The 25,949-nt window shown below is 39.4% G+C and overlaps 1 protein-coding gene across 2 annotated transcripts in view; it reads left to right on the top strand.

Moving 5' to 3' along the window:
* Positions 1-9,468, top strand: part of LOC141405175 (sodium-dependent nutrient amino acid transporter 1-like) — a 32,233-nt gene extending 22,765 nt beyond the window's left edge. The window contains exons 2-8 of one of the 2 annotated variants that reach the window (XM_073989249.1): positions 6,408-6,535; positions 6,595-6,877; positions 7,261-7,760; positions 7,878-7,981; positions 8,101-8,567; positions 8,626-8,897; positions 8,959-9,468. In XM_073989249.1, the coding sequence (XP_073845350.1) occupies positions 6,416-6,535; positions 6,595-6,877; positions 7,261-7,760; positions 7,878-7,981; positions 8,101-8,567; positions 8,626-8,897; positions 8,959-9,123 (1,911 nt within the window). In that variant the 5' untranslated portion in view covers positions 6,408-6,415 and the 3' untranslated portion in view covers positions 9,124-9,468. The remainder of the gene's footprint in view (positions 1-6,407; positions 6,536-6,594; positions 6,878-7,260; positions 7,761-7,877; positions 7,982-8,100; positions 8,568-8,625; positions 8,898-8,958) is intronic. The other variant, XM_073989250.1, reaches the window with a different exon arrangement.
* Positions 9,469-25,949: the final 16,481 nt, after the last annotated feature.

The raw sequence follows: 25,949 nt of genomic DNA, 5'->3' as shown, positions 1-25,949 counted from the left end.
TATAGACCCTTTCTCAAAGAAAGGGTGATTCTATAGACACTTTCTCAAAGAAAGGGTGCTTCTATAGACACTTTCTCAAAGAAAGGGTGCTTCTATAGACCCTTTCTCAAAGAAAGGGTGCTTCTATAGACACTTTCTCAAAGAAAGGGTGCTTCTATAGACACTTTCTCAAAGAAAGGGTGCTTCTATAGACACTTTCTCAAAGAAAGGGTGCTTCTATAGACACTTTCTCAAAGAAAGGGTGCTTCTATAGACCCTTTCTCAAAGAAAGGGTGCTTCTGTAGACACTTTCTCAAAGAAAGGGTGCTTCTATAGACACTTTCTCAAAGAAAGGGTGCTTCTATAGACACTTTCTCAAAGAAAGGGTGCTTCTATAGACACTTTCTCAAAGAAAGGGTGCTTCTATAGACACTTTCTCAAAGAAAGGGTGCTTCTATAGACCCTTTCTCAAAGAAAGGGTGCTTCTGTAGACACTTTCTCAAAGAAAGGGTGCTTCTATAGACACTTTCTCAAAGAGAGGGTGCTTCTATAGACACTTTCTCAAAGAAAGGGTGCTTTTATAGGCCCTTTTCTCAATGAAAGGGTGCTTTTATAGACCCTTTCTCAAAGAAAGGGTGCGTCTATAAACCCTTTCTCAAAGAAAGGGTGCTTCTATAGACACTTTCTCAAAGAAAGGGTGCTTCTATAGACCCTTTCTCAAAGAAAGGGTGCTTCTATAGACACTTTCTCAAAGAAAGGGTGCTTCTATAGACACTTTCTCAAAGAAAGGGTGCCCTTATAGACACTTTCTCAAAGAAAGGGTGCCCTTATAGACCCTTTCTCAAAGAAAGGGTGCTTCTATAGACCCTTTCTCAAAGAAAGGGTGCTTCTATAGACACTTTCTCAAAGAAAGGGTGCTTCTATAGACACTTTCTCAAAGGGAGGGTGCTTCTATAGACACTTTCTCAAAGAAAGGGTGCTTTTATAGACCCTTTCTCAAAGAAAGGGTGCTTTTATAGGCCCTTTTCTCAAAGAAAGGGTGCTTTTATAGACCCTTTCTCAAAGAAAGGGTGATTCTATAGAACCTTTCTCAAAGAAAGGGTGCTTCTATAAACCCTTTCTCAAAGAAAGGGTGCTTCTATAGACACTTTCTCAAAGAAAGGGTGCTTCTATAGACACTTTCTCAAAGAAAAGGTGCTTCTATAGACACTTTCTCAAAGAAAGGGTGCTTCTATAGACACTTTCTCAAAGAAAGGGTGCTTCTATAGACCCTTTCTCAAAGAAAGGGTGCTTCTATAGACACTTTCTCAAAGAAAGGGTGCTTCTATAGACACTTTCTCGAAGAAAAGGTGCTTCTATAGACCCTTTCTCAAAGAAAGGGTGCTTCTATAGACACTTTCTCAAAGAAAGGGTGCTTCTATAGACCCTTTCTGAAATAAAAGGTGCTTCTATAGACCCTTTCTCAAAGAAATGGTGCTTCCATAAACCCTTTCTCAAAGAAAGGGTGCTTCTAGAGACCCTTTCTCAAAGAAAGGGTGCTTCTATAGGCCCTTTCTCAAAAAAAGGGTGCTTCTATAGACCCTTTCTCCAAGAAAGGGTGCTTCTATAGACCCTTTCTCCAAGAAAGGGTGCTTCTATAGACCCTTTCTCAAAGAAAGGGTGCTTCTATAGACCCTTTCTCAAAGAAAGGGTGCTTCTATAGACCCTTTCTCCAAGAAAGGGTGCTTCTATAGACCCTTTCTCAAAGAAAGGGTGATTCTATAGAACCTTTCTCAAAGAAAGGGTGCTTCTATAGACACTTTTGCAAAGAGAGGGTGCTTCTATAGACACTTTCTCAAAGAAAGGGTGCTTCTATAGACACTTTCTCAAAGAAAGGGTGCTTCTATAGACACTTTCTCAAAGAAAGGGTGCTTCTATAGACCCTTTCTCAAAGAAAGGGTGCTTCTATAGACCCTTTCTCCAAGAAAGGGTGCTTCTATAGACCCTTTCTCAAAGAAAGGGTGATTCTATAGAACCTTTCTCAAAGAAAGGGTGCTTCTATAGACACTTTCGCAAAGAGAGGGTGCTTCTATAGACACTTTCTCAAAGAAAGGGTGCTTCTATAGACACTTTCTCAAAGAAAGGGTGCTTCTATAGACACTTTCTCAAAGAAAGGGTGCTTCTATAGACACTTTCTCAAAGAAAGGGTGCTTCTATAGACACTTTCTCAAAGAAAGGGTGCTTCTATAGACACTTTCTCAAAGAAAGGGTGCTTCTATAGACCCTTTCTCAAAGAAAGGGTGCTTCTATAGACCCTTTCTCCAAGAAAGGGTGCTTCTATAGACCCCTTCTCAAAGAAAGGGTGCTTCTATAGATCCTTTCTCCAAGAAAGGGTGCTTCTATAGACCCTTTCTCAAAAAAAAGGGTGCTTCTATAGACCCTTTCTCAAAAAAAAGGGTGCTTCTATAGATCCTTTCTCCAAGAAAGGGTGCTTCTATAGACCCTTTCTCAAAGAAAGGGTGCTTCTATAGACCCTTTCTCAAAGAAAGGGTGCTTCTATAGATCCTTTCTCCAAGAAAGGGTGCTTCTATAGACCCTTTCTTAAAGAAAGGGTGCTTCTATAGACCCTTTCTCAAAGAAAGGGTGCTTCTATAGACCCTTTCTCAAAGAAAGGGTGCTTCTATAGACCCTTTCTCAAAGAAAGGGTGCTTCTGTAGAACCTTTCTCAAAGCAAGGGTGCTTCTATAGACCCTTTCTCAAAGAAAGCATGTTTCTATAGACCCTTTCTCAAAGAAAGGGTGCTTCTATAGACCCTTTCTTAAAGAAAGGGTGCTTCTATAGATCCTTTCTCAAAGAAAGGGTGCTTCTATAGATCCTTTCTCAAAGAAAGGGTGCTTCTATAGATCCTTTCTCAAAGAAAGGGTGCTTCTATAGACCCTTTCTCAAAGAAAGGGTGCTTCTATAGACCCTTTCTCAAAGAAAGGGTGCTTCTATAGACCCTTTTTCAAAGAAAGGGTGCTTCTATAGACCCTTTTTCAAAGAAAGGGTGCTTCTATAGACCCTTTTTCAAAGAAAGGGTGCTTCTATAGACCCTTTTTCAAAGAAAGGGTGCTTCTATAGACCCTTTTTCAAAGAAAGGGTGCTTCTATAGACCCTTTTTCAAAGAAAGGGTGCTTCTATAGACCCTTTTTCAAAGAAAGGGTGCTTCTATAGACCCTCTTTCAAAGAAAAGGTGCTTCTATAGAACGTTTTTCAAAGAAAGTGTGCTTCTATAGAACGTTTTTCAAAGAAAAGGTGCTTCTATAGAACGTTTTTCAAAGAAAGGGTGCTTCTATAGACCCTTTTTCAAAGAAAGGGTGCTTCTATAGACCCTTTTCAAAGAAAGGGTGCTTCTATAGACCCTTTTTCAAAGAAAGGGTCCTTCTATAGACCCTTTTTCAAAGAAAGGGTGCTTCTATAGACCCTTTTTCAAAGAAAGGGTGCTTCTATAGACCCTTTTTGAAAGAAAGGGTGCTTCTATAGACCCTTTTTCAAAGAAAGGTTGCTTCTATAGACCCTTTTTCAAAGAAAGGGTGCTTCTATAGACACTTTTTCAAAGAAAGGGTGCTTCTATAGACCCTTTTTCAAAGAAAGGGTGCTTCTATAGACACTTTTTCAAAGAAAGGGTGCTTCTATAGACCCTTTTTCAAAGAAAGGGTACTTCTATAGACCCTTTTTCAAAGAAAGGGTTCTTCTATAGACCCTTTTCTCAAAGAAAGGGTGCTTCTATAGACACTTTCTCAAAGAAAGGGTGCTTCTATAGACCCTTTCTCAAAGAAAGGGTGCTTCTATAGACCCTTTTTCAAAGAAAGGGTGCTTCTATAGACACTTTTTCAAAGAAAGGGTGCTTCTATAGACCCTTTTTCAAAGAAAGGGTGCTTCTATAGACCCTTTTTCAAAGAAAGGGTGCTTCTATAGACCCTATTTCAAAGAAAGGGTGCTTCTATAGACCCTTTTTCAAAGAAAGGTTGCTTCTATAGACCCTTTTTCAAAGAAAGGGTGCTTCTATAGACCCTTTTTCAAAGAAAGGGTGCTTCTATAGACCCTTTTTCAAAGAAAGGGTTCTTCTATAGACACTTTTTCAAAGAAAGGGTTCTTCTATAGACCCTTTTCTCAAAGAAAGGGTGCTTCTATAGACACTTTCTCAAAGAAAGGGTGCTTCTATAGACCCTTTCTCAAAGAAAGGGTGCTTCTATAGACCCTTTTTCAAAGAAAGGGTGCTTCTATAGACCCTTTCTCAAGGAAAAGGGTGCTTCTATAGACCCTTTCTCAAAGAAAGGGTGCTTCTATAGACCCCTTTTCAAAGAGAGGGTGCTTCTATAGATCCTTTTTCAAAGAAAGGGTGCTTCTATAGACCATTTTTCAAAAAAAGGGTGCTCCTATAGACCCTTTTTCAAAGAAAGGGTGCTTCTATAGACCCTTTTTCAAAGAAAGGGTGCTTCTATAGACCCTTTTTCAAAGAAAGGGTGCTTCTATAGACCCTTTTTCAAAGAAAGGGTGCTTCTATAGACCCTTTTTCAAAGAAAGGGTGCTTCTATAGACCCTTTTTCAAAGAAAGGGTGCTTCTATAGACCCTTTCTCAAAGAAAGGGTGCTTCTATAGACCCTTTCTCAAAGAAAGGGTGCTTCTATAGACCCTTTCTCAAAGAAAGGGTGCTTCTATAGACCCTTTCTCAAAGAAAGGGTGCTTCTATAGACCCTTTCTCAAAGAAAGGGTGCTTCTATAGACCCTTTCTCAAAGAAAGGGTGCTTCTATAGACCCTTTCTCAAAGAAAGGGTGCTTCTATAGACCCTTTCTCAAAGAAAGGGTGCTTCTATAGACCCTTTCTCAAAGAAAGGGTGCTTCTATAGACCCTTTCTCAAAGAAAGGGTGCTTCTATAGACCCTTTCTCAAAGAAAGGGTGCTTCTATAGACCCTTTCTCAAAGAAACGGTACTTCTATAGAGCCTTTCTCAAAGAAACGGTGCTTCTATAGACCCTTTCTCAAAGAAACGGTGCTTCTATAGACCCTTTCTCAAAGAAACGGTGCTTCTATAGACCCTTTCTCAAAGAAACGGTGCTTCTATAGACCCTTTCTCAAAGAAAGGGTGCTTCTATAGACCCTTTCTCAAAGAAACGGTGCTTCTATAGAGCCTTTCTCAAAGAAACGGTGCTTCTATAGACCCTTTCTCAAAGAAACGGTGCTTCTATAGACCCTTTCTCAAAGAATCGGTGCTTCTATAGACCCGTTCTCAAAGAAACGGTGCTTCTATAGACCCTTTCTCAAAGAAAGGGTGCTTCTATAGACCCTTTCTCAAAGAAAGGGTGCTTCTATAGACCCTTTCTCAAAGAAAGGGTGCTTCTATAGACCTTTTCTCAAAGAAAGGGTGCTTCTATAGACCCTTTCTCAAAGAAAGGGTGCTTCTATAGACCTTTTCTCAAAGAAAGGGTGCTTCTATAGACCCTTTCTCAAAGAAAGGGTGCTTCTATAGACCCTTTCTCAAAGAAACGGTGCTTCTATAGACCCTTTCTCAAAGAAAGGGTGCTTCTATAGACCCTTTCTCAAAGAAACGGTGCTTCTATAGAGCCTTTCTCAAAGAAACGGTGCTTCTATAGACCCTTTCTCAAAGAAACGGTGCTTCTATAGAGCCTTTCTCAAAGAAACGGTGCTTCTATAGACCCTTTCTCAAAGAAACGGTGCTTCTATAGACCCTTTCTCAAAGAAACGGTGCTTCTATAGACCCTTTGTAAAAGAAAGGGTGCTTCTATAGACCCTTTCTCAAAGAAAGGGTGCTTCTATAGACCCTTTCTCAAAGAAAGGGTGCTTCTATAGATCCTTTCTCAAAGAAAGGGTGCTTCTATAGATCCTTTCTCAAAGAAAGGGTGCTTCTATAGACCCTTTCTCAAAGAAAGGGTGCTTCTATAGACCCTTTCTCAAAGAAAGGGTGCTTCTATAGACCCTTTCTCAAAGAAAGGGTGCTTCTATAGACCCTTTCTCAAAGAAAGGGTGCTTCTATAGACCCTTTCTCAAAGAAAGGGTGCTTCTATAGACCCTTTCTCAAAGAAAAGGTGCTTCTATAGACCCTTTCTCAAAGAAAGGGTGCTTCTATAGACCCTTTCTCAAAGAAAGGGTGCTTCTATAGACCCTTTCTCAAAGAAAGGGTGCTTCTATAGACCCTTTCTCAAAGAAAGGGTGCTTCTATAGACCCTTTCTCAAAGAAAGGGTGCTTCTATAGACCTTTTCTCAAAGAAAGGGTGCTTCTATAGACCTTTTCTCAAAGAAAGGGTGCTTCTATAGACCCTTTCTCAAAGAAAGGGTGCTTCTTATAAAAAGGTCTTTATTTGGAGACTTTCTGCCAATCTACATACAATTTACTTTCGATTTTCTCTTTCAATCCATTCAAATTGGTCTTCTTTTTTATGCATTTCTAGAGTCTACAATGCCAATAAAGAATACCATGAATTCAGCCTATGATAAATTAACCCAAAAGCAGGTAAATCTGCTGCAAGCGGAAGAAGGTACTTCAGCTAAGCAAATAATTCTCTACACAAAAGATAATGTGAGTATTTCAACGGTTATAACAAAATTTGAAGACCATTAAAAGATCACATTTTCCAGGTCTCTACATCGGATGTAACCAGCAGTGAATCGGGTACCATTCGTGACAAATGGGGCAATGAAATTGAATTTTTATTCTCCTGCATTGCCTTGTCTGTGGGTTTGGGAAATGTTTGGCGTTTTCCCTTTATTGCCTTGGCCAATGGTGGTGGGGCCTTTGTTATACCTTATGTTATTGTACTGCTGCTCATTGGTAGACCTGTCTATTATATGGAGGTGATATTGGGCCAGTTTTCAAGTCGTGGATGCATTAAGGCGTTTGGTATGGTGCCACTGATGAAAGGTGAGTAGGGGATCAAGTGAAAAGTATTCTTTAAGAAAGAACACCGAAGAAAATTCTCTCCAAGGGATATTTCAGTATTGAGATGTAATTATTTTTTAGTGGAAGAGAAAAGCTTTAAATTAACCTTAACCTGAGATTGTAAAGCAAAGTCTCCGAAAGGAATTTTCTAGAAAATAAAATTAAATCTGAAAATTTGTAATTTTCTACAGGGAAAAAACTTAAGTTTAATTAAAGCTACTAAAAAAATGAAGGCTTTACTTTTGAGGGAAGTTCCTATTCAAATCTCACAATATTAAAAATATGTAGAGATTATTCTGAACGAAAATTCCCCGTCAGTTTTGTCTTTCCGCCGTTTCAACTTACTTTTTATTTTTCCCTTCCAGGCATTGCCTATGGTCAAGTATATTCCACCGCTGTGGCAACCACCTATTACGCCAGCATTATGGCCCTTACTATCAAATATTTAATTTCTTCATTTGCGGCCATACTACCCTGGACCTATTGTCGCCCGGAATGGGGTCCCGAGTGTATTGCCACATCAGAAGTGCTGCCACAAACCCCCGCCAATGAAACCGCAACCAAACATGTATCCTCAGCTGAGTTATTTTTCACCAAATCTGTATTGCGTGAGGCAGAGTCTCTCGATGAGGGTTTGGGGACGCCTAGTTGGGATTTGATATTATGTCTAATGGCAGCTTGGACACTAATCGCCGTCATATTAATCAAAGGTATACGCAGTTCGGGTAAGGCATCCTATTTCCTCGCCCTATTTCCTTATGTTGTGATGTTTGTTCTGCTGTGGCGTGCCTTAACATTGCCCGGTGCCTTAGATGGAATTGTGTACTTTTTAAAACCACAATGGGATCAGCTTTTAAATCCTCAGGTAGGTTAACATACATAGCCGTACACCCACCCATACAGCTACAAACATACATATGGGCCAAACTGAATGACCTCTTTTTGGGTTTTGTTTTTTTTTGTTTCTTTATTTCCTTTCCAGGTCTGGTATAATGCGATAACCCAAATGTTCTTTTCCCTTGCGATTTGTTTTGGTACCCTGGTCATGTATGCCTCCTTTAATAATTTTCGGAAGAATGTTTACAGGTGAGTGGGGGGTTGGGGTGGGAGAATAATTTACTATTGCAAGCCTCATAAATTTCGTCTCATTGTTGTTGTCGTTCTTGTTGTTTATGCTACCATAAACGTTGTTGTTGTTCTTACAGGGATGTCATTATCATTACCAGTGTGGATTCGGTAACTTCTATTTTGGCTGGCTGCATAATTTTTGGTATATTGGGCAATCTGGCCTATGAAACCAACAGTTCGGATATCTCCAAAGTAGTGAAGGGAGGAGCTGGTTTGGCTTTTATCTCCTACCCCGAGGCCATAGCCAAATTTAAACATTTGCCCCAAGTTTTTGCGGTGCTGTTCTTTTTGATGCTTTTGGTTTTGGGCATGGGAAGTAATGTCGGCATGGCTTCGTGTGTCATAACGGTAATAAAGGATCGTTTCCCCTATCTAAGGCATTGGATGTTGGCCACAGCCATGGCTGTGCTGGGCTTTTTGTGTGGCATCATTTACATGACCCCAGGAGGACAATTCATTTTGAATTTAGTGGATTTCTTTGGTTGCTCGTTTATTGCTCTCTTCTTGGCCATTGCGGAGCTAATGACAATTGCCTGGATCTATGGTAAGAGACAAGAACAATACCTTCAATATCCTTCTTACTATCGGTTTTATTTTTCCAGGTGTCAAACGCTTGTGTCAGGACATAGAATTTATGTTGGGCGTCAAAACCGGTTTATATTGGCGCATATGTTGGGCCCTTATCACCCCTGGCCTTATGTTTGCTGTGCTTGTTTACACCTTGATTACATTGGAACCCCTTACCTATAACGGAGTAGGTTATCCAGTCAGTGTTTATAATATTGCTTGGATTATATGGGCCATTGGTGTGGTCCAACTGCCATTGTGGGCCCTACATGCCATCTACAAGCAAAAGGGTACCACATTTATGGAGGTAAGTCCAGCTACGTTAAGTTATAAGTTTATCCTTTTTAATTACCTTTCTTCTATTTTAGAAATTCTACAACTCCTTGAAACCCTGCCGCAATTGGGGTCCCGCTGATCCCAAGCTCTATCAAGAATATTTGTTATATAGAAAAACATTACCTGAAAACGATGGAATTCATAGCCACGATGATCGCTCACTTTGGTCGAGATTTTGTAACAACATTTTCCATTGAGTTTAGTGCAATTTTGTTTGTTAGTGTTTAAGGCCTTTTTTAGAGCATTAGCAGTTAAAAAGAAGTTAGGAAGGATGACAAATGTCATGCCAACTAATTCAAATATTATAGGATTTGTTTGATATTAGTATCATAATGTATCTTATTTATGTATCCTTGCAACAAGGATACTAAAAGCCAGAATTTTCTATTGTATATGTAATCAATATTGCTGAACAGCAATGAATACCGCCAATTTATTTAATAAATGTAGTTTTAGAAAAAAATAAATAAATCCATAATTACAATTTTGTTAAAAAAATAACAAAATAAAAAATAATAAAGGTAAGCAAAATAAACTAAAAACACCGATTGAATCTAGGAATGAGATTTTAGAAGGACTTCTGTCAGTAGAAGTTATTTTGTATTATTTTTTTATCCACTGAAAACCACTGGAAGGCATTCTGACAGAACAAAGATATTGACAGGTCTGCTGTCCATGGAAGACGTTTAGATAAACCTTATATTTGTCCACAGAACACCTATGAAACGATTGCAGTTCATACAAAGTTCTTCGCCCTATTAAGGAGGTCTTCTGTCCTTAAGAATTGCCTTCTATAGAAACTTTTGTCTGATTATACGATACCTGTAGAACGTCTTGTGGCTATAGAAGAAGAACTTTAAGAAAGTTGTCAGTCTATAAAAGACTTTGGAGGGTCTTCGGTCCATATACGACCCTGGGAAGATCTTCTGTCCATAGAAGACCTTAAGAAGGATTTATATCTACACAAGACTTAAGAAAGATTGTCAATAGAACACCCCTGGAAGGACTTCTGTCCATAGAAGACCGCAAAAAGGACTTCTTTCTACATAAGAACTTTCTATTAAAAATCTTCGGAAGGCCTTCCTTCTACAGAAGACCGTTGGATGGATATATTTCTATAGAACACCGGTAGGTCTTCCTTCAATAGAAGACGGTTCTTTCGATAGAAGACCGTTACAAAGTCTTCTTAATATAGAAGACCATTAGAAGGTCTTCTGATTATCGAAGATCTTTGAAAGATCTTCTGTAGGTCCTCTGGGCTATATCTGCCCTTTGAAGGTCTTTTGTCTATAGAAGACTTTGACCTTTGGAAGGTCTTCTGGCATAGAAGACCTCTGAAGGGTCTTCTGGCTATAGAAAACCTATGGAAGGTTTTCTGGCTTTAGAAGACCTATGGAAGGTCTTTTGGCTATGGAAAACCCAGATCTTCTGGCTTTAGAAGACCTATGGAAGGTCATCTGGTTATAGAAAATCTATGAAAGGTCTTCTGGCAATAGAATCCCTCTGAAAACTCTTCTAGCCTTAGGAGATCTATGGAAGGCCTTCCGGCTATAGAAACCCTCTGGAAACTCTTTTGCCTATAGAAATCCTCTGGCTATAGACACCCTCTGGCTATAGAAAACATATAGAAGGTCTTCTGGCTATAGAAGACCTATGGAAGGTCTTCTGGCTGTAGAAAACCTATGGAAGGTTTTTTGGCTTTAGAAGACCTATGGAAGGTCTTCTGGCAATAGAATCCCTCTGAAAACTCTTCTAGCTTTAGAAGACCTATGGAAGTTCTTCCGGCTATAGAAACCCTCTGGAAACTCTTTTGCCTATAGAAATCCTCTGGCTATAGACACTCTCTGGAAACTCTTTTGACTTTAGAAGATCTATGCGAGGTCGTCTGGCTATAGAAGACCTTTGGAAGGTCTTCTGACTATAGAAGACCTATGGAAGGTCTTCTGGCTATAGAAGACCTTTTGAAGGTCTTCTGGCTATAGAAGACCTTTGGAAGGTCCTCTGGCTATAGAAAACCTATAGAAGGTCTTCTGGCTATAGAAGATCTTTGGAAAGTCTTCTGAATATAGAAGACCTATGGAAGGTCGTCTGGCTATAGAATACCTTTGGAATGTCTTCTGGCTATAGAAAACCTTTGGATAGTCTTCTGACTATAGAAGACCTTTGGAAGGTCTTCTGATTATAGAAGACCTTTGAAAGGTCTTCTGGCTATAGAAACGCTCTGGAAACTCTTCTGGCTTTAGAAGAAGTATGGAAGGTCTCTTGGCTATGGAAAACCCAGATCTTCTGGCTATAGAAGACCTTTGAAAAGTCTTCTGGCTTTAGAAGACCTATGGAAGGTCTTCTGGCTATAGAATCCCTCTGAAAACTCTTCCAGCTTTAGAAGACCTATGGAAGGTCTTCCGGCTGTAGAAACCCTCTGGAAACTATTCTGCCTATAGAAACCCTCTGGCTATAGACACTCTCTGGAAACTCTTTTGACTTTAGAAGATCTATGAAAGGTCGTCTGGCTATAGAAGACCTTGGAAGGTCTTCTGGCTTTAGAAGACCTTTGGAAGGTCTTCTGACTATAGAAGACGTATGGAAGGTCTTCTGGCTATAGAAGATCTTTTGAAGGTCCGCTGGCTATAGAAGACCTTTGGAAGGTCTTCTGGCTATAGAAGACCTATGGAAGGTCGTCTGGCTATAGAATACCTTTGGAAGGTCTTCTGGCTATAGAAGACCTATGGAAGGTCTTCTGGTTATAGAAGACCTTTGGATAGTCTTCTGACTAAAGAAGACCTTTGGAAGGTCTTCTGACTATAGAAGACCCATGAAAGGTCGTCTGGCTATAGAAGACCTTTGGAAGGTCTTTTGGCTATAGAAGACCTTTGGAAGGTCTTCTGGCTATAGAAGACCTTTGGAAGGTCTTCTGGCTATAGAATACCTTTGGAAGGTCTTTTGGCTATAGAAGACCTTTGAAAGGTCTTCTGGATATAGAAGACTCTGGCTATTAAAGGTATTTGGAAAGTCTCCTATCATTAGAAGGTCATCTGGCTATAGAAGACCGTTCTTATCTCTTCTGGCTATAGAAAGCTTTTGGAAGTTCTTTTGGCTGTAGAAGACCTTTGGAAGGTCTTCTGGCTATAGAAGACCTTTAAAAGGTCTTCTGGCTATAGAAGACCTTTAAAAGGTCTTCTGGCTATAGAAGACCTATGGAAGGTCTATCTACAGAACACCTTTGGAAGCTCTTCTGTCTATAGATGGCCTTTGAAAGGTCATCCTTCTTTAGAAGATCTTTGGATCACCTGCCGAAGTGTTGTTTTTTATTCCGAAGGTCTTGAAGTCTCCTGGACATTTCGTGGGAATATTGAGTCCAGAAATCGGGAGTTACCGTTCTATGGGGGTTATATTAAAACGTGGACCTATACAGACAAATCTCAGGTGGAAAGTTTTATGCTCCCAACGGTGACTAGATGCAACATTTCAAATTACCGGGAGGTACCGTTCTATGGGAGTTATATGAAAACGTGGATCTATACAAACAAATTTCATATGGCAAATTTTATAGCCCCGACGAAAACTGACTACCAACTTTCAGCCATTTCGGTGTTATAATGAGGCTGGGTGACGTAGGGGATGGAAGATACCAACGAACAGTTCTGACCGGCTTTAACACGGCAAGCCCAGGATTTATCTTGGTCCCTCTTTCATCTCAAGTGGACACTGACCTCCCCGTGGTGTCACCTGGGGAACTGCCTTTAACACCCGTTAAAGGTAGTGAGCTAACATGTGCCGCGCGTTCACCCATAAGAACGTTAAAAACTTGGGTTTGGGCGTCAGGTTAGTAACCCTCCCCTAGAAAAAACAGCCTACTATGAAAAAACAAAAAAAAAAAAAAAGAAAAACAAATCCCTCTGAAGTTGACGAACCCCGCAAACGTTTTAAGGACCATGATCTGCGAATCTGCACCAGGAATGTTCGCACTCTTTATAGAGAAGGTGCAGTTTACGCATTGGCAGATGTACTTGAAAAGTACAAGGCCGAGATTACTGCCATACAGGAAATACGATGGAACGGGAAAGGCGTCACAACAACACCTAAAGGTGACGCACAATATTATAGCTGCCATGACACAAGGCATGAGTTTGGTTGCGGATTTGTAGTTGGTCGAAGGTTAAAACATCTGGTCTCCAGCTTCACCCCAGTGAATGAAAGACTCGCTGCAATTCGATTAAAAGCCAAATTCTTCAACATCAGCTTTATTTGCGCCCACGCTCCCACTGAAGACAAGGACGAACAGACCACAGATATATTTTACGAACGCTTAGAAGAAACTTATGACCGTTGCCCTGACCATGACATTAAAATTATACTAGGCGATTTCAATGCCAATATTGGAAAGGAGAATATCTTTGGCCCAACAGTCGGGAATTTCAGTCTCCAAAGTGAAACATCTGACAATGGTATGAGGCTGACAGACTTTGCAGCTGCAAGAAACATGGTAGTTAGCAGTACAATATTTAAGCATCTCGATATTCACAAGGGCACCTGGCTGTCGCCAGATCAAAGAACAAGAAATAAAATTGATCATGTTGTGATAGATGGACGATATTCATCGAGCGTGTTGAATGTACGATCGTTCCGAGGTGCAAACATAGACTCAGACCACTACATTGTTGCAGCAAAGGTACGTACCAGATTAAACGTAGCAAACAAAGTACGAACAGACACAACGCGAAAGTTAGACATCAGTAAGCTGCAATCACAACAGATAGCCACAGCATATTCCACTCAACTGGCCCAACTGCTTAATGAAAGCACTCCTCGTCCTGATAACATATCAGGACTATGGCAAAACGTTGCCCACTCCATGCAAACAACCGCAAAATCAGTACTTGGATACCATAGACCTCCACCAAGGAATCCATGGTATGACCAGGAGTGTCGTGCTGCTACCGAAGAGAAAAATGCGGCATATAGGTCTACCTTACAATAAGTGGGAACGCGTAGCGCACGAGAGAGATATCGGGAGAAAAGGAGAGAGGAGAAACGTTTTTTCCGCAGGAAAAAGTGAGAGATGGAAAAGCGGAAGTGTGAACAAATCGAGATGTACAGGAGACATAATGAAGTCCGAAAATTCTACCAAAGAGTGAAACAACAAACTGATGGCTTTGGAAATGGCACATCCTCCTGTAGTGACCAGCAAGGTAATCTGGTAACTGATACAGATAGTGTGCTAAGGATATGGAAGGAGCATTTTTCCAAACTGTTGGTATCCAATAGTAGCGAAGTCGACAAAGATACCACAGATCCAACCCCAGAAGATGGTATTGAATGTATACCACCCAGCCAAGATGAGATAAAGACACCAATAAACCGGCTGAAGAATAATAAGGCAGCAGGTGCTGATGACCTACCAGCCGAGCTGTTTGAAACCGGAGCCGATATGCTGATAAGGTGTATGTATCAGCTAGTTAGCTCCATCTGGCAGGAAGAACGCGAACCCGACGATTGGAACCTGAGCATCCTGTGTCCCGTCCATAAGAAAGGAGATAAGACTTTATGCTCCAACTATAGGGGCATAAGTCTTCTCCCTATCGCCTACAAGATAGTGTCAGGGAAATTGGAGAAGACCCAAGAGATGCAGATCGACACCTACCACCTTTTTGCCGATTATAAAACAGCCTTCGACAGCCCGCTACGTTCAAAGGTATTCCAAGCAATGTCTGAATTTGGTATCCCCGCAAAGCTCATTCGGCTTTGTAAAATGACTCTAACTGAAACAAGATCTTCAGTTAAAATAAGAAATAACCTCTCCGAAGAGTTTTGGACCAAAAGAGGTTTCAGGCAAGGAGACAGCCTTTCGTGTGATCTCTTCAACATCCTGCTGGAAAAGGTTATACCAGAGGCAAACGTCAAAAGAAGTGGCACAATCTACACCAACAGCCACATGTTACTTGCTTATGCTGATGATATAGACATCATGGGACGATCAGTAAAAGAAGTAACCGATACCTTTATGAAGGTCGAAGGAGAATCTGCTAAAGTGGGTCTGGCGGTAAACGGCGAGAAGACCAAGCTGATGGTGTCGACGTGCAATGCGGCCATTGAGATCGGACCAACTGTTTGAAGATGGTTCCTATAATTTTGAGGTAGTAAAAGACTTCATATACCACGGCACCGCAGTAAACACAACAAACGACATCACTTGTGAAATAAAAAGAAGAATTGTACTGGCCAACAGATGCTACTTTGGATTACACTGATACTACCCGTGCTGATGTATGGTTCCGAAGCCTGGGAACTTGCGCAAGATAAAGCAGTGCTTGGCGTGTTTGAGAGAAAAATGTCTGCTATACAACGACATCAATATAGTTAAACGTATCGAGATGCAGCGATTGCGTTGGCTAGGCCATATAATAAGAATGAGCGATGATGAGCCCGCTAAAAAGGCGTATAAATTCGAGCCACATTTCGAGCTTTTTAATACCCTTTTCAAGGGAAAGGGTGCTTTTTAAAACCCTTTCCAAGGGAAAGGGTGCTTATTAAGACCCTTTCCAAGGGAAAGGGTGCTTTTTAAGATCCTTTCCAAGGGAAAGGGTGCTTATTAAGACCCTTTACAAGGGAAAGGGTGCTTTTTAAGATCCTTTCCAAGGGAAAGGGTGCTTTTTAAGATCCTTTCCAAGGGAAAGGGTGCTTTTTAAGATCCTTTCCAAGGGAAAGGGTGCTTTTTAAGATCCTTTCCAAGGGAAAGGGTGCTTTTTAAGATCCTTTCCAAGGGAAAGGGTGCTTTTTAAGATCCTTTCCAAGGGAAAGGGTGCTTTTTAAGATCCTTTCCAAGGGAAAGGGTGCTTTTTAAGATCCTTTCCAAGGGAAAGGGTGCTTTTTAAGATCCTTTCCAAGGGAAAGGGTGCTTTTTAAGATCCTTTCCAAGGGAAAGGGTGCTTTTTAAGATCCTTTCCAAGGGAAAGGGTGCTTTTTAAGATCCTTTCCAAGGGAAAGGGTGCTTTTTAAGATCCTTTCCAAGGGAAAGGGTGCTTTTTAAGATCCTTTCCAAGGGAAAGGGTGCTTTTTAAGACCCTTTCCCAGGGTGCTTTTTAAGACCCTTTCCCAGGGTGCTTTTTAAGACCCTTTCCCAGGGTGCTTTTTAAGACCCTTTCCAAGGGAAAGGGTGCTTTTTAAGACCCTTTCCAAGGGAAAGGGTGCTTTTTAAGATCCTTTCCAAGGGAAAGGGTGCTTTTTAAGACCCTTTCCCAGGGTGCTTTTTAAGACCCTTTCCAAGGGAAAGGGTGCTTTTTAAGACCCTTTCCAAGGGAAAGGGTGCTTTTTAAGACACTTTCCAAGGGAAAGGGTGCTTATTAAGACCCTTTACAAGGGAAAGGGTGCTTTTTAAGATCCTTTCCAAGGGAAAGGGTGCTTTTTAAGATCCTTTCCAAGGGAAAGGGTGCTTTTTAAGATCCTTTCCAAGGGAAAGGGTGCTTTTTAAGATCCTTTCCAAGGGAAAGGGTGCTTTTTAAGATCCTTTCCAAGGGAAAGGGTGCTTTTTAAGATCCTTTCCAAGGGAAAGGGTGCTTTTTAAGATCCTTTCCAAGGGAAAGGGTGCTTTTTAAGATCCTTTCCAAGGGAAAGGGTGCTTTTTAAGATCCTTTCCAAGGGAAAGGGTGCTTTTTAAGATCCTTTCCAAGGGAAAGGGTGCTTTTTAAGATCCTTTCCAAGGGAAAGGGTGCTTTTTAAGATCCTTTCCAAGGGAAAGGGTGCTTTTTAAGATCCTTTCCAAGGGAAAGGGTGCTTTTTAAGATCCTTTCCAAGGGAAAGGGTGCTTTTTAAGATCCTTTCCAAGGGAAAGGGTGCTTTTTAAGATCCTTTCCAAGGGAAAGGGTGCTTTTTAAGATCCTTTCCAAGGGAAAGGGTGCTTTTTAAGACCCTTTCCCAGGGTGCTTTTTAAGACCCTTTCCAAGGGAAAGGGTGCTTTTTAAGACACTTTCCAAGGGAAAGGGTGCTTTTTAAGACCTTTTCCAAGGGAAAGGGTGCTTTTTAAGACCCTTTCCAAGGGAAGGCAGACAAACCCATTGGTTATCTATATTAATAAAAGAGTAGAGTGACTGATTCACTGACTGACTGACTGACTGATTGATTCATCAACGCCCAGACGAAACGGCTGAAGCTAGAATCATGAAATTTTGGGTGTGGATCACTCTTGGTCCGAAGGGGTCAGATAAGGCTGGGTTTTTTGAAATTCGAACTGGAAGGGTACTAAAAGTACTAAAAGGTACTAAATATGGTACCGTTTGTATTTGGCGAACCGGTAGAGCTATAACTTTGAAATTTGGAATGAAGGTCACTGATGGAGAGTTAGAAAGGTGTACCAAAGGTTTTTTGGAAATTCGAACTATAAGTGTACGAAAAGTACTAAAAGTTACTAAATTTAGTACTATTTGGTATTACGTGAACGGATAGAGCTAAAATCTTGAAATTTGGAATGAAAATCAAGGTTAAGAAGATGAGTTGATATAAGGAGGTGGTTTTGAAAATGTGTACTCATTTGTACGAATAGTACTAAATGGTACTAAATTTGGTACAATTTGAATTTGGGCGAACCGATAAAGTTGGAATTCTGAAATTTAGAATTACTATTACTGTTGGAGCGTAGGTTTGAGATATGAAGGTAGTTTTCGAAATTAGTACATATGGGTACGAAAGGTACTAAATAGTACCAAATAAGGTACAATTTGGATTTGGGGGAACGGATGGAACTGGAATCCTGAAATTTAGAATTAGGATTACTGTCGGAGTGTAGGATAGAGGTATTTTGGAAATTCGTACTTTTGGGTACGAAAAGTACTAAATGGTACCAAATTTGGTACAATTTGAATTTAAGTGATCGGATAGAGCTGGAATGGTGAAATTTGGAATTATGATTACTATTGGAGTGTGGGATTGGGATACTTTTGGAAATTCGTACTTATGGCAACGAAAAGCACTAAATGGTACCACATTTGGTACAATTTGGATTTGGGTGATCGGATACATTTGGAATCCTGAAATTCGAAATTAAGATTACTTTTGGAGAGTTGGATAGAGGTAGGTTTGGAAATTCGGACCTATGGGAACAAAATGTACTAAATGGTACTAAATTTGGTACAATTTGGATTACGGTGACCGGATGCAGATGTAATTCTGAAATTTGGAATTAAGATTACTGTTGGCGTGTAGGATTGAGGTAGTTGTGGATATTCGTACTCGTGGGTACGAATAGTACTAAATAGTACCAAATTTGGTACAATTTGGATTTGGGTGAACGGATATAGCTGAAATTCCGAGATTTGGAATAAGGAGTACTATTGGAGTGTAGGATTGATAAAGTTTTGGAAATTTTTAGTTATGGGTAGGAAAAGTACTAGATAGTACTAAATTTGGTACAGTTTAGATTTCAATGATAGGATACATTTGGAATCGTGAAATTCAGAATTAAAATTGCTGCTGGTGTGTTTATAGAGGTAGGTTTGGAAATTCGTACTTTGGATACGAAAAGTACTAAATGGTACCAAATTTGGATTTGAGTTATCGGATGTATCTGGAATCCTGAAATTCGGAATTAAGCTTATTGTTTGAACATAGCACTGAGGTAGTTTTGAAAATTTGTACTTATGTGTACGAAAGTACTAAATGGTACCAAATCTGGTACAATTTTGATTTGGGTGAACGCATATAGGTGGAATCCCGATTTTCGGAATAAGGATTACTGTTGGCGTGTAGGATTGATCAAGTTTTTGATATTTTTAGTTATGGATACGAAAAGTACTAAATAGTACCAAATTTTAATTTATGTGATCGGATACATTTGGAATCCTGAATTTCGGAATTACGATTACTGTAGGAGTGTTGAAAGAGGTAGGTTTGGAAATTCGTACTTTGGATACGAAAAGTACTAAATGGTATCAAATTTGGTACAATTTGGATTACGGTGATCGGATGCAGCTGAAACCCAGAAATTTGGAATTAAGATTACTGATGGCGTGTAAGATTGAGGTAGTTGTAGAAATTCGTACTCATGGTTACGAAAGTACTAAATGGTACCAAATTTGGTACAGTTTGCATTTGGGGAGCTGGAATCCCGAGATTTGGAATAAGGAGTACTGTTGGAGTATAGGATTGATAAAGTTTTGGAAATTTGTAGTTATGTGTAGGAAAAGTACTAAATTTGATACAATTTGGATATCAGTGAAAGGACACATTTGGAATCGTGAAATTCGGAATTAAAATTGATGTTGGAGTGTTGATAGAGATAGGTTTAGAAATTCGTACTTTGGATACGAATAGTACTAAATGGTACCAAATTTGGATTTGAGTGATCGGATATATCGGAATCCTGAAATTCGGAATTAAGCTTATTGTTTGAACATAGCACTGAGGTAGTTTTGAAAATTTTTATTTATGGGTACGGTTTAGAATTAATACCTGTTGAATTGTAGGATTGATAAAGTTTTGGAAATTTTTAGTTGTGGGTAGGAAAAGTACTAAATAGTACTAAATTTGGTACAATTTGGATTTGAGCGAACGGATAGAGCTGGAATCAAGAAATTTGGAATTAAGATTACTGTTGGAGTGTGGGATTGAGATATGGAAGTAGTTTTGGAAATTCGTACTTATGAGTACGAAAAGTACTAAATTTGGTACAATTTGGATTTGAGCGAACGGCTAGAGCTGGAATCTTGAAGTTTGGAATTAAGATTACTGTTGGGGTGTAGGATTGAGGAAGTTTTGGAAATTCGTACTTATATGTACGAAAAGTACTAAACGGTACTAAATTTGGTACAACTTGGATTTGAGCGAACGGCTAGAGCTGGAATCTTGAAGTTTTGAATTAAGATTACTGTAGGGGTGTAGGATTGAGATAGTTTTAGAAATTCGTACCTTTGGGTACGAAAAGTACTAAATGGTACTAAATTTGGTACAATTTGGATGAACGGATAAAGCTGGAATTCTGAAATTTGGAACTAAGATTACTGCCGGACAGTAGAATTGAGGTAGTTTTGGAAATTCGTACTTATGGGTACAGAAAGCACTAAATTTGGTACAATTTGAATTTTAGTAAACGGATAGTGTTGGAATTAGGAATTAAGATTACTGTAGGAGTGTAGTATTGAGGAAATTTTGAAAAGTCGTACGAGTAATGTAAACCGCTTATTTATCCATATAAAGTTCAATTGATAATCCGTTTGTTGATTGTTACTTGAATATTTTATTGAAATTCAATATTTTTCAAAAATCAAATTAAAATTATTTTATTTAAGAACTTATTCATTTGAAAGGAAATTGAAAAGTGACAAAATATGAAAATATGGAAAATATGTTTTACAGGAAATGGAAATTATAAATAACAGTAAATTCAAATATGTCTGTTAAAGAAATTATGTAAAGTATTCATATTATAATAATGAGGAACATAAATCAAGATAATCAATTTGATATAAAAGTATGTGTTATGTTAATATAAACAGATATTGAATAATTGTAGGAAATGGGAAGAAGGAATGATAATTAGTTATTAAAATTATTAAATTAAATTATTAATTATATAAATATAATTATTAAATTCGTAATGATAATACTATCATTACTTCTCCCCCATTAAACAATAATATAATGTTGTAGTTTTTCTAAGTGCAGTATACAATTAAGCTTTTTAAAATATATGACAACAGGAAGAAAGCTATTTACAATAAGACAAGTTTTAAATAAATATATATAATATAAATATTGATATTAGTTTTCATAAAACAAATTTCAACATATTGAGAGGTGTTTTCTATTCTTTTATATTTGGCTTCACATTAAATTACTGAATTTAAGTCCTCCTTTTTTCTAACTGATTTATAATTTCTTATTAATCCTATTTCTCTTTTATCGTTATAAATTTCCCTATGCAAAATTTTCTTCTCAACATGCTGTTTCTTATATTTTAGAAGTTTGTTAAAAATATCTGTTTTGTTGCACTTTCTAAATTTTATTATAAACGGCTTCTCTTCGGTAACTGAGGGAAAGCTATTTTTATAATACTCGATTGCCTTAATCTTGTTACATTTAATTCCTTGTGACGACGAAAGTCGTTACACTTGTTTTCGTCCCCACCATTCATGTTATATTTTGTTTTGTTGGATTATATTATTATTAACCCTAAATAAATGAATTTCTCCTTTTAACAGTATTCGTATAGTTTCACTGTTAACCGTTAGGTTCACTGACCGATCGGGTCAAGGCCACGTGTTGGCGAACAACTGGTAACAGGTGAACCTATCACTAAGGTTATCTCTACCCTTAAAGGAACAAGTGTCGAAGTGTACAGTGCGCGAATATACCCCGAGTGTCCAGTCGAAGTAAACCAGGTGAGTCAACCTGAGTAGTGTCCGTAACTCTCGGGCTTCCCTCGTGCCAATCTGAGTAGTGTCCGTAACTCTCAGATTCCCCTCGTGCCAATCTGAGTAGTGTCCGTAACTCTCGGATTCCCCTCGTGTCAACCTGAGTAGTGTCCGTAACTCTCGGGCTTCCCTCGTGCCAATCTGAGTAGTGTCCGTAACTCTCGGATTCCCCTCGTGTCAACCTGAGTAGTGTCCGTAACTCTCGGGCTTCCCTCGTGCCAATCTGAGTAGTGTCCGTAACTCTCGGATTCCCCTCGTGTCAACCTGAGTAGTGTCCGTAACTCTCGGGCTTCCCTCGTGCCAATCTGAGTAGTGTCCGTAACTCTCGGATTCCCCTCGTGTCAACCTGAGTAGTGTCCGTAACTCTCGGGCTTCCCTCGTGCTAATCTGAGTAGTGTCCGTAACTCTCGGATCCCCCTCGTGTCAACCTGAGTAGTGTCCGTAACTCTCGGGCTTCCCTCGTGCTAATCTGAGTAGTGTCCGTAACTCTCGGATTCCCCTCGTGTCAACCTGAGTAGTGTCCGTAACTCTCGAATTCCCCTCGTGTCAACCTGAGTAGTGTCCATAACTCTCGGGTTCCCCTTCGTCAACCCTCGTCTGACCTTAAGATCGGCAGTGGATCTCCAGCAAATCCCAACCCCATATTAACCACCGGACCGGGTCTTCGACAGACCATATCTCCGAAACAGAAGGGAGTACTTATCCAGGTCTCCATCAGGGCCAGCAAAGCTAACGTCTTGGCAAGGAGTACTTATAAAGGCAGCCTACGGGAGCACCTTTCTGGGGCTACTGTGGAAGGCCTACGGGAGTACTTATCCAGGTCTCCCACAGCGGCAGGGAACGGCGAGGAAGAGTATCTATTCAGGGCTACGTGAAACAATCTACCGGAGTACTTATCCAGGTCTCCCACAACGGCAGAGAACGACGAGAAGACCATCGGCTGAGCGTACTTATCCAGGTCGCTCCGATAGTGCTGACTGGGAAGACGTAGCCGACACATATTTATTCCACAATATATATATATGTTCAAAAATCCGCCAATCAGTCTTTAACAATATAGCCACAAATTGGTTAAAACCCAAACAAACCGTGTTTTCTCTCTCTCGGTCACTTTTATAAATTTCTGTGACAGACTCTGGCCCCCCGAGAGCTATCCCAGCGATTAGAGGGAACTTGTGTCGTTACAGTGTCAGACATCGGCTTCGGCTTAAAGTGCGCTTAAAGTGTAAATTTGTGTCGAGTTTAAACATTTTTAATTTTTCTTTTTTCGTTTTGTCTTATTAAGGCGATATTTGAATTAATTCTCTTTAGGAATCCACCGAAGTTCCACACAATTTTTTTTAAAATGAGTCATTGCCAATCGAGGACGGGACTAATCCCAGCAATACGAAACCCCAATGCATCTCGAACTGCTTCAAGAGAAAACACAACGTGGACTGCTTCAAGAGAAAACACAACGCGGACTGCTTCAAGAGAAAACACAACGCGGGTCCCGAGGTTTGTCGCGGTTGTGCGCCCATTACCGCAGGAAAGATTCAACACATGAAGATGTTGATGTCCAACAAAAAGCTGAATTTTATGGACAATGTTGTGGATTATTCTGTGTTAACAAATTTTAATGCATCCGGTCGGAAGTGCATATCAATATTTACACTTCCGCACTTCGTAAATGCCATGAAGGAGATATGTTCAGTTGAATTTAATAATGATGTCACAGACAAGGATGTGTTTAGCAGAGCATTCTCTTTGCTGAAAAAACGCAAAAATCTTCAAAGATGGTTACACAAAAATAGGAGTTAAACATTTAAAAATAGCTCAAAAAAAAAAAAAAAAAAAAAAGAAAACACTGTAACGACACAAGTTCCCTCTAATCGCTGGGATAGCTCTCGGGGGGCCAGAGTCTGTCACAGAAATTTATAAAAGTGACCGAGAGAGAAAAAACACGGTTTGTTTGGGTTTTAACCAATTTGTGGCTTTATTGTTAAAGACTGATTGGCGGATTTTTGAACATATATATGGTAATATTCAAAAATATACATATACTTTATAGGATCGCAAATGATTAATTCAATGCGCTACAAACGGCATACCTTCTTTACTGCGGTGGAGGGTATTTTTTATGATATATCTGCGCGACTCCTACTGATATTCCGAGATGTTTCAATTATCTGTCAATTTAAGCCCTTTCACGCGGTTATTTCGGTGTCCGCGGAATTATTTATAGAATTTCTTTGGTGAAAAATGATTAGAAAACATTGCTCGATCTACTGAAAGAAAATTCGGCGGTAATATCTCAACAATTCGCGAAAATAACATGGCTGTTCTATCCTGATGACCGAAAATAAATACGTATTTTTCATAGTACTATCGGAAAAATTAACCACTCAGCCATTTCATGCGATTTTTTATACCCTCCACCATATGGAGGGTAGAAATTAATTTGTAATTTCGGTTGTAACACATCGAAATATTGATCAACATAAAATGTCAAAAATTTAGTACAGAAGATTTTGTTACTTCCAGGATGGTTGGTATTGAAAATGGGATATATCGGTTCACGTGTTCACATAGCCCCTATAGAACGGTTCCTCCCGATTTTCGGTATTTTTAAGGTTTTAGCTTCATTATCCCACCAAAATGACTGAAATTTGGTATTTGGTCATCGTTGGGTGTATAAAACTTTCCACCTGAAATTTGTTGGTATATGGTCCAGATAGAACAGAATTTTGTCATAGTCTTATAAAAAAATAAACAGTCTTCCAATTATAAATATTCATCTTTCTATAGTATTAAAATAAAATAACAATTATTTTCAAAAGTGCCCGGAGTCGAGCTTTTTTTCACTACTCCGACTCCGAACCTTGGTTGGAACAATAATGTTTATTTTTGTTCCCACAATTGATTTGTTTTGTTGAAGTATCGTAATTCAATTCAGAATTTCTGTGACAGACTCTGGCCCCCCGAGAGCTATCCCAGCGATTAGAGGGAACTTGTGTCGTTACAGTGTCAGACATCGGCTTCGGCTTAAAGTGCGCTTAAAGTGTAAATTTGTGTCGAGTTTAAACATTTTTAATTTTCCTTTTTTCGTTTTGTCTAATTAAGGCGATATTTGAATTAATTCTCTTTAGGAATCCACCGAAGTTCCACACAATTTTTTTTAAAATGAGTCATTGTCAATCGAGGACGGGACTAATCCCAGCAATACGAAACCCCAATGCATCTCGAACTGCTTCAAAGAAAACACAACGCGGACTGCTTCAAGAGAAAACACGACGCGGGTCCCGAGGTTTGTCGCGGTTGTGCGCCCATTACCGCAGGAAAGATTCAACACATGAAGATGTTGATGTCCAACAAAAATCTGAATTTTATGGACAATGTTGTGGATTATTCTGTGTTAACAAATTTTAATGCATCCGGTCGGAAGTGCATATCAATATTTACACTTCCGCACTTCGTAAATGCCATGAAGGAGATATGTTCAGTAGAGTTTAATAATGATGTCACAGACAAGGATGTGTTTAGCAGAGCATTCTCTTTGCTGAAAAGACGCAAAAATCTTCAAAGATGGTTACACAAAAATAGGAGTTAAACATTTAAACATAGCTGAAAAAAAAAACACTGTAACGACACAAGTTCCCTCTAATCGCTGGGATAGCTCTCGGGGGGCCAGAGTCTGTCACAGAAATTTATAAAAGAGACCGAGAGAGAGAAAACACGGTTTGTTTGGGTTTTAACCAATTTGTGGCTTTATTGTTAAAGACTGATTGGCGGATTTTTGAACATATATATGGTAATATTCAAAAATATACATATACTTTATAGGATCGCAAATGATTAATTCAATGCGCTACAAACGGAAAAACAAATTTAATATACCTTCTATACTGCGGTGGAGGGTATTTTTTTATGATATATCTACGCGACTCCTACTGATATTCCGAGAAGTTTCAATTACCTGTCAATTTAAGCCCTTTCACGCGGTTATTTCGGTGTCCGCGGAATTATTTATAGGATTTCTTTGGTGAAAAATGATTAGAAAACATTGCTCGATCTACCGTGATTTATGGTGAAGAAGTTGTTTAACCACTTTGAACCCAAATGGCACCCAAAATAAATCAAATCAACGGGTACATTTTTTTATTGTACCTATTACAAAACGTCTACCTACGTCCACAATTTTTAATGGAGACGTTTGTTGACAACCCTAAATTCTAAATTATGTACAGCTAATTCGGTCTGAAAATATAGCTAAAATCATAAAAGATACCCGAAATCGGTTGGTTCTGTTATATGGGGCTATTCCAAAACATGAACCTTTGTACGCAATTTTTGGTAGATACATTTTTTTACCACAAGGAACTAATTCGGTCTTAAAATGTAGCTTAAAACGTCAAAATACCAGAAGTCGGGTAATAACGTTATATGGGGGCTATTCCAGAAAGTGGACCCTATGACCACAACTGTTAGTGGAAAAGATGTTTGGAACCTTAAATAGCAAATCATAGCTAATTCAGCCTGAAAATGTAGGCAAAAACAGCAAAAAACTGATATCGGCCTGTACCGCTTGTAGGGGCTGTGTCAAAACATGGCCCGATAAAGTCCATCTTCGAACTTGACATGGA

The sequence above is a fragment of the Musca autumnalis genome, unplaced genomic scaffold (genome assembly GCF_047663935.1).
Source record: "Musca autumnalis isolate F117 unplaced genomic scaffold, ASM4766393v1 scaffold_5, whole genome shotgun sequence".
NCBI classification, from domain to species: Eukaryota; Metazoa; Arthropoda; class Insecta; order Diptera; family Muscidae; genus Musca; species Musca autumnalis.
The sequence above is the reverse complement of the archived record's forward strand: the minus strand, read 5'-3'. Positions and strand labels throughout refer to the sequence as shown.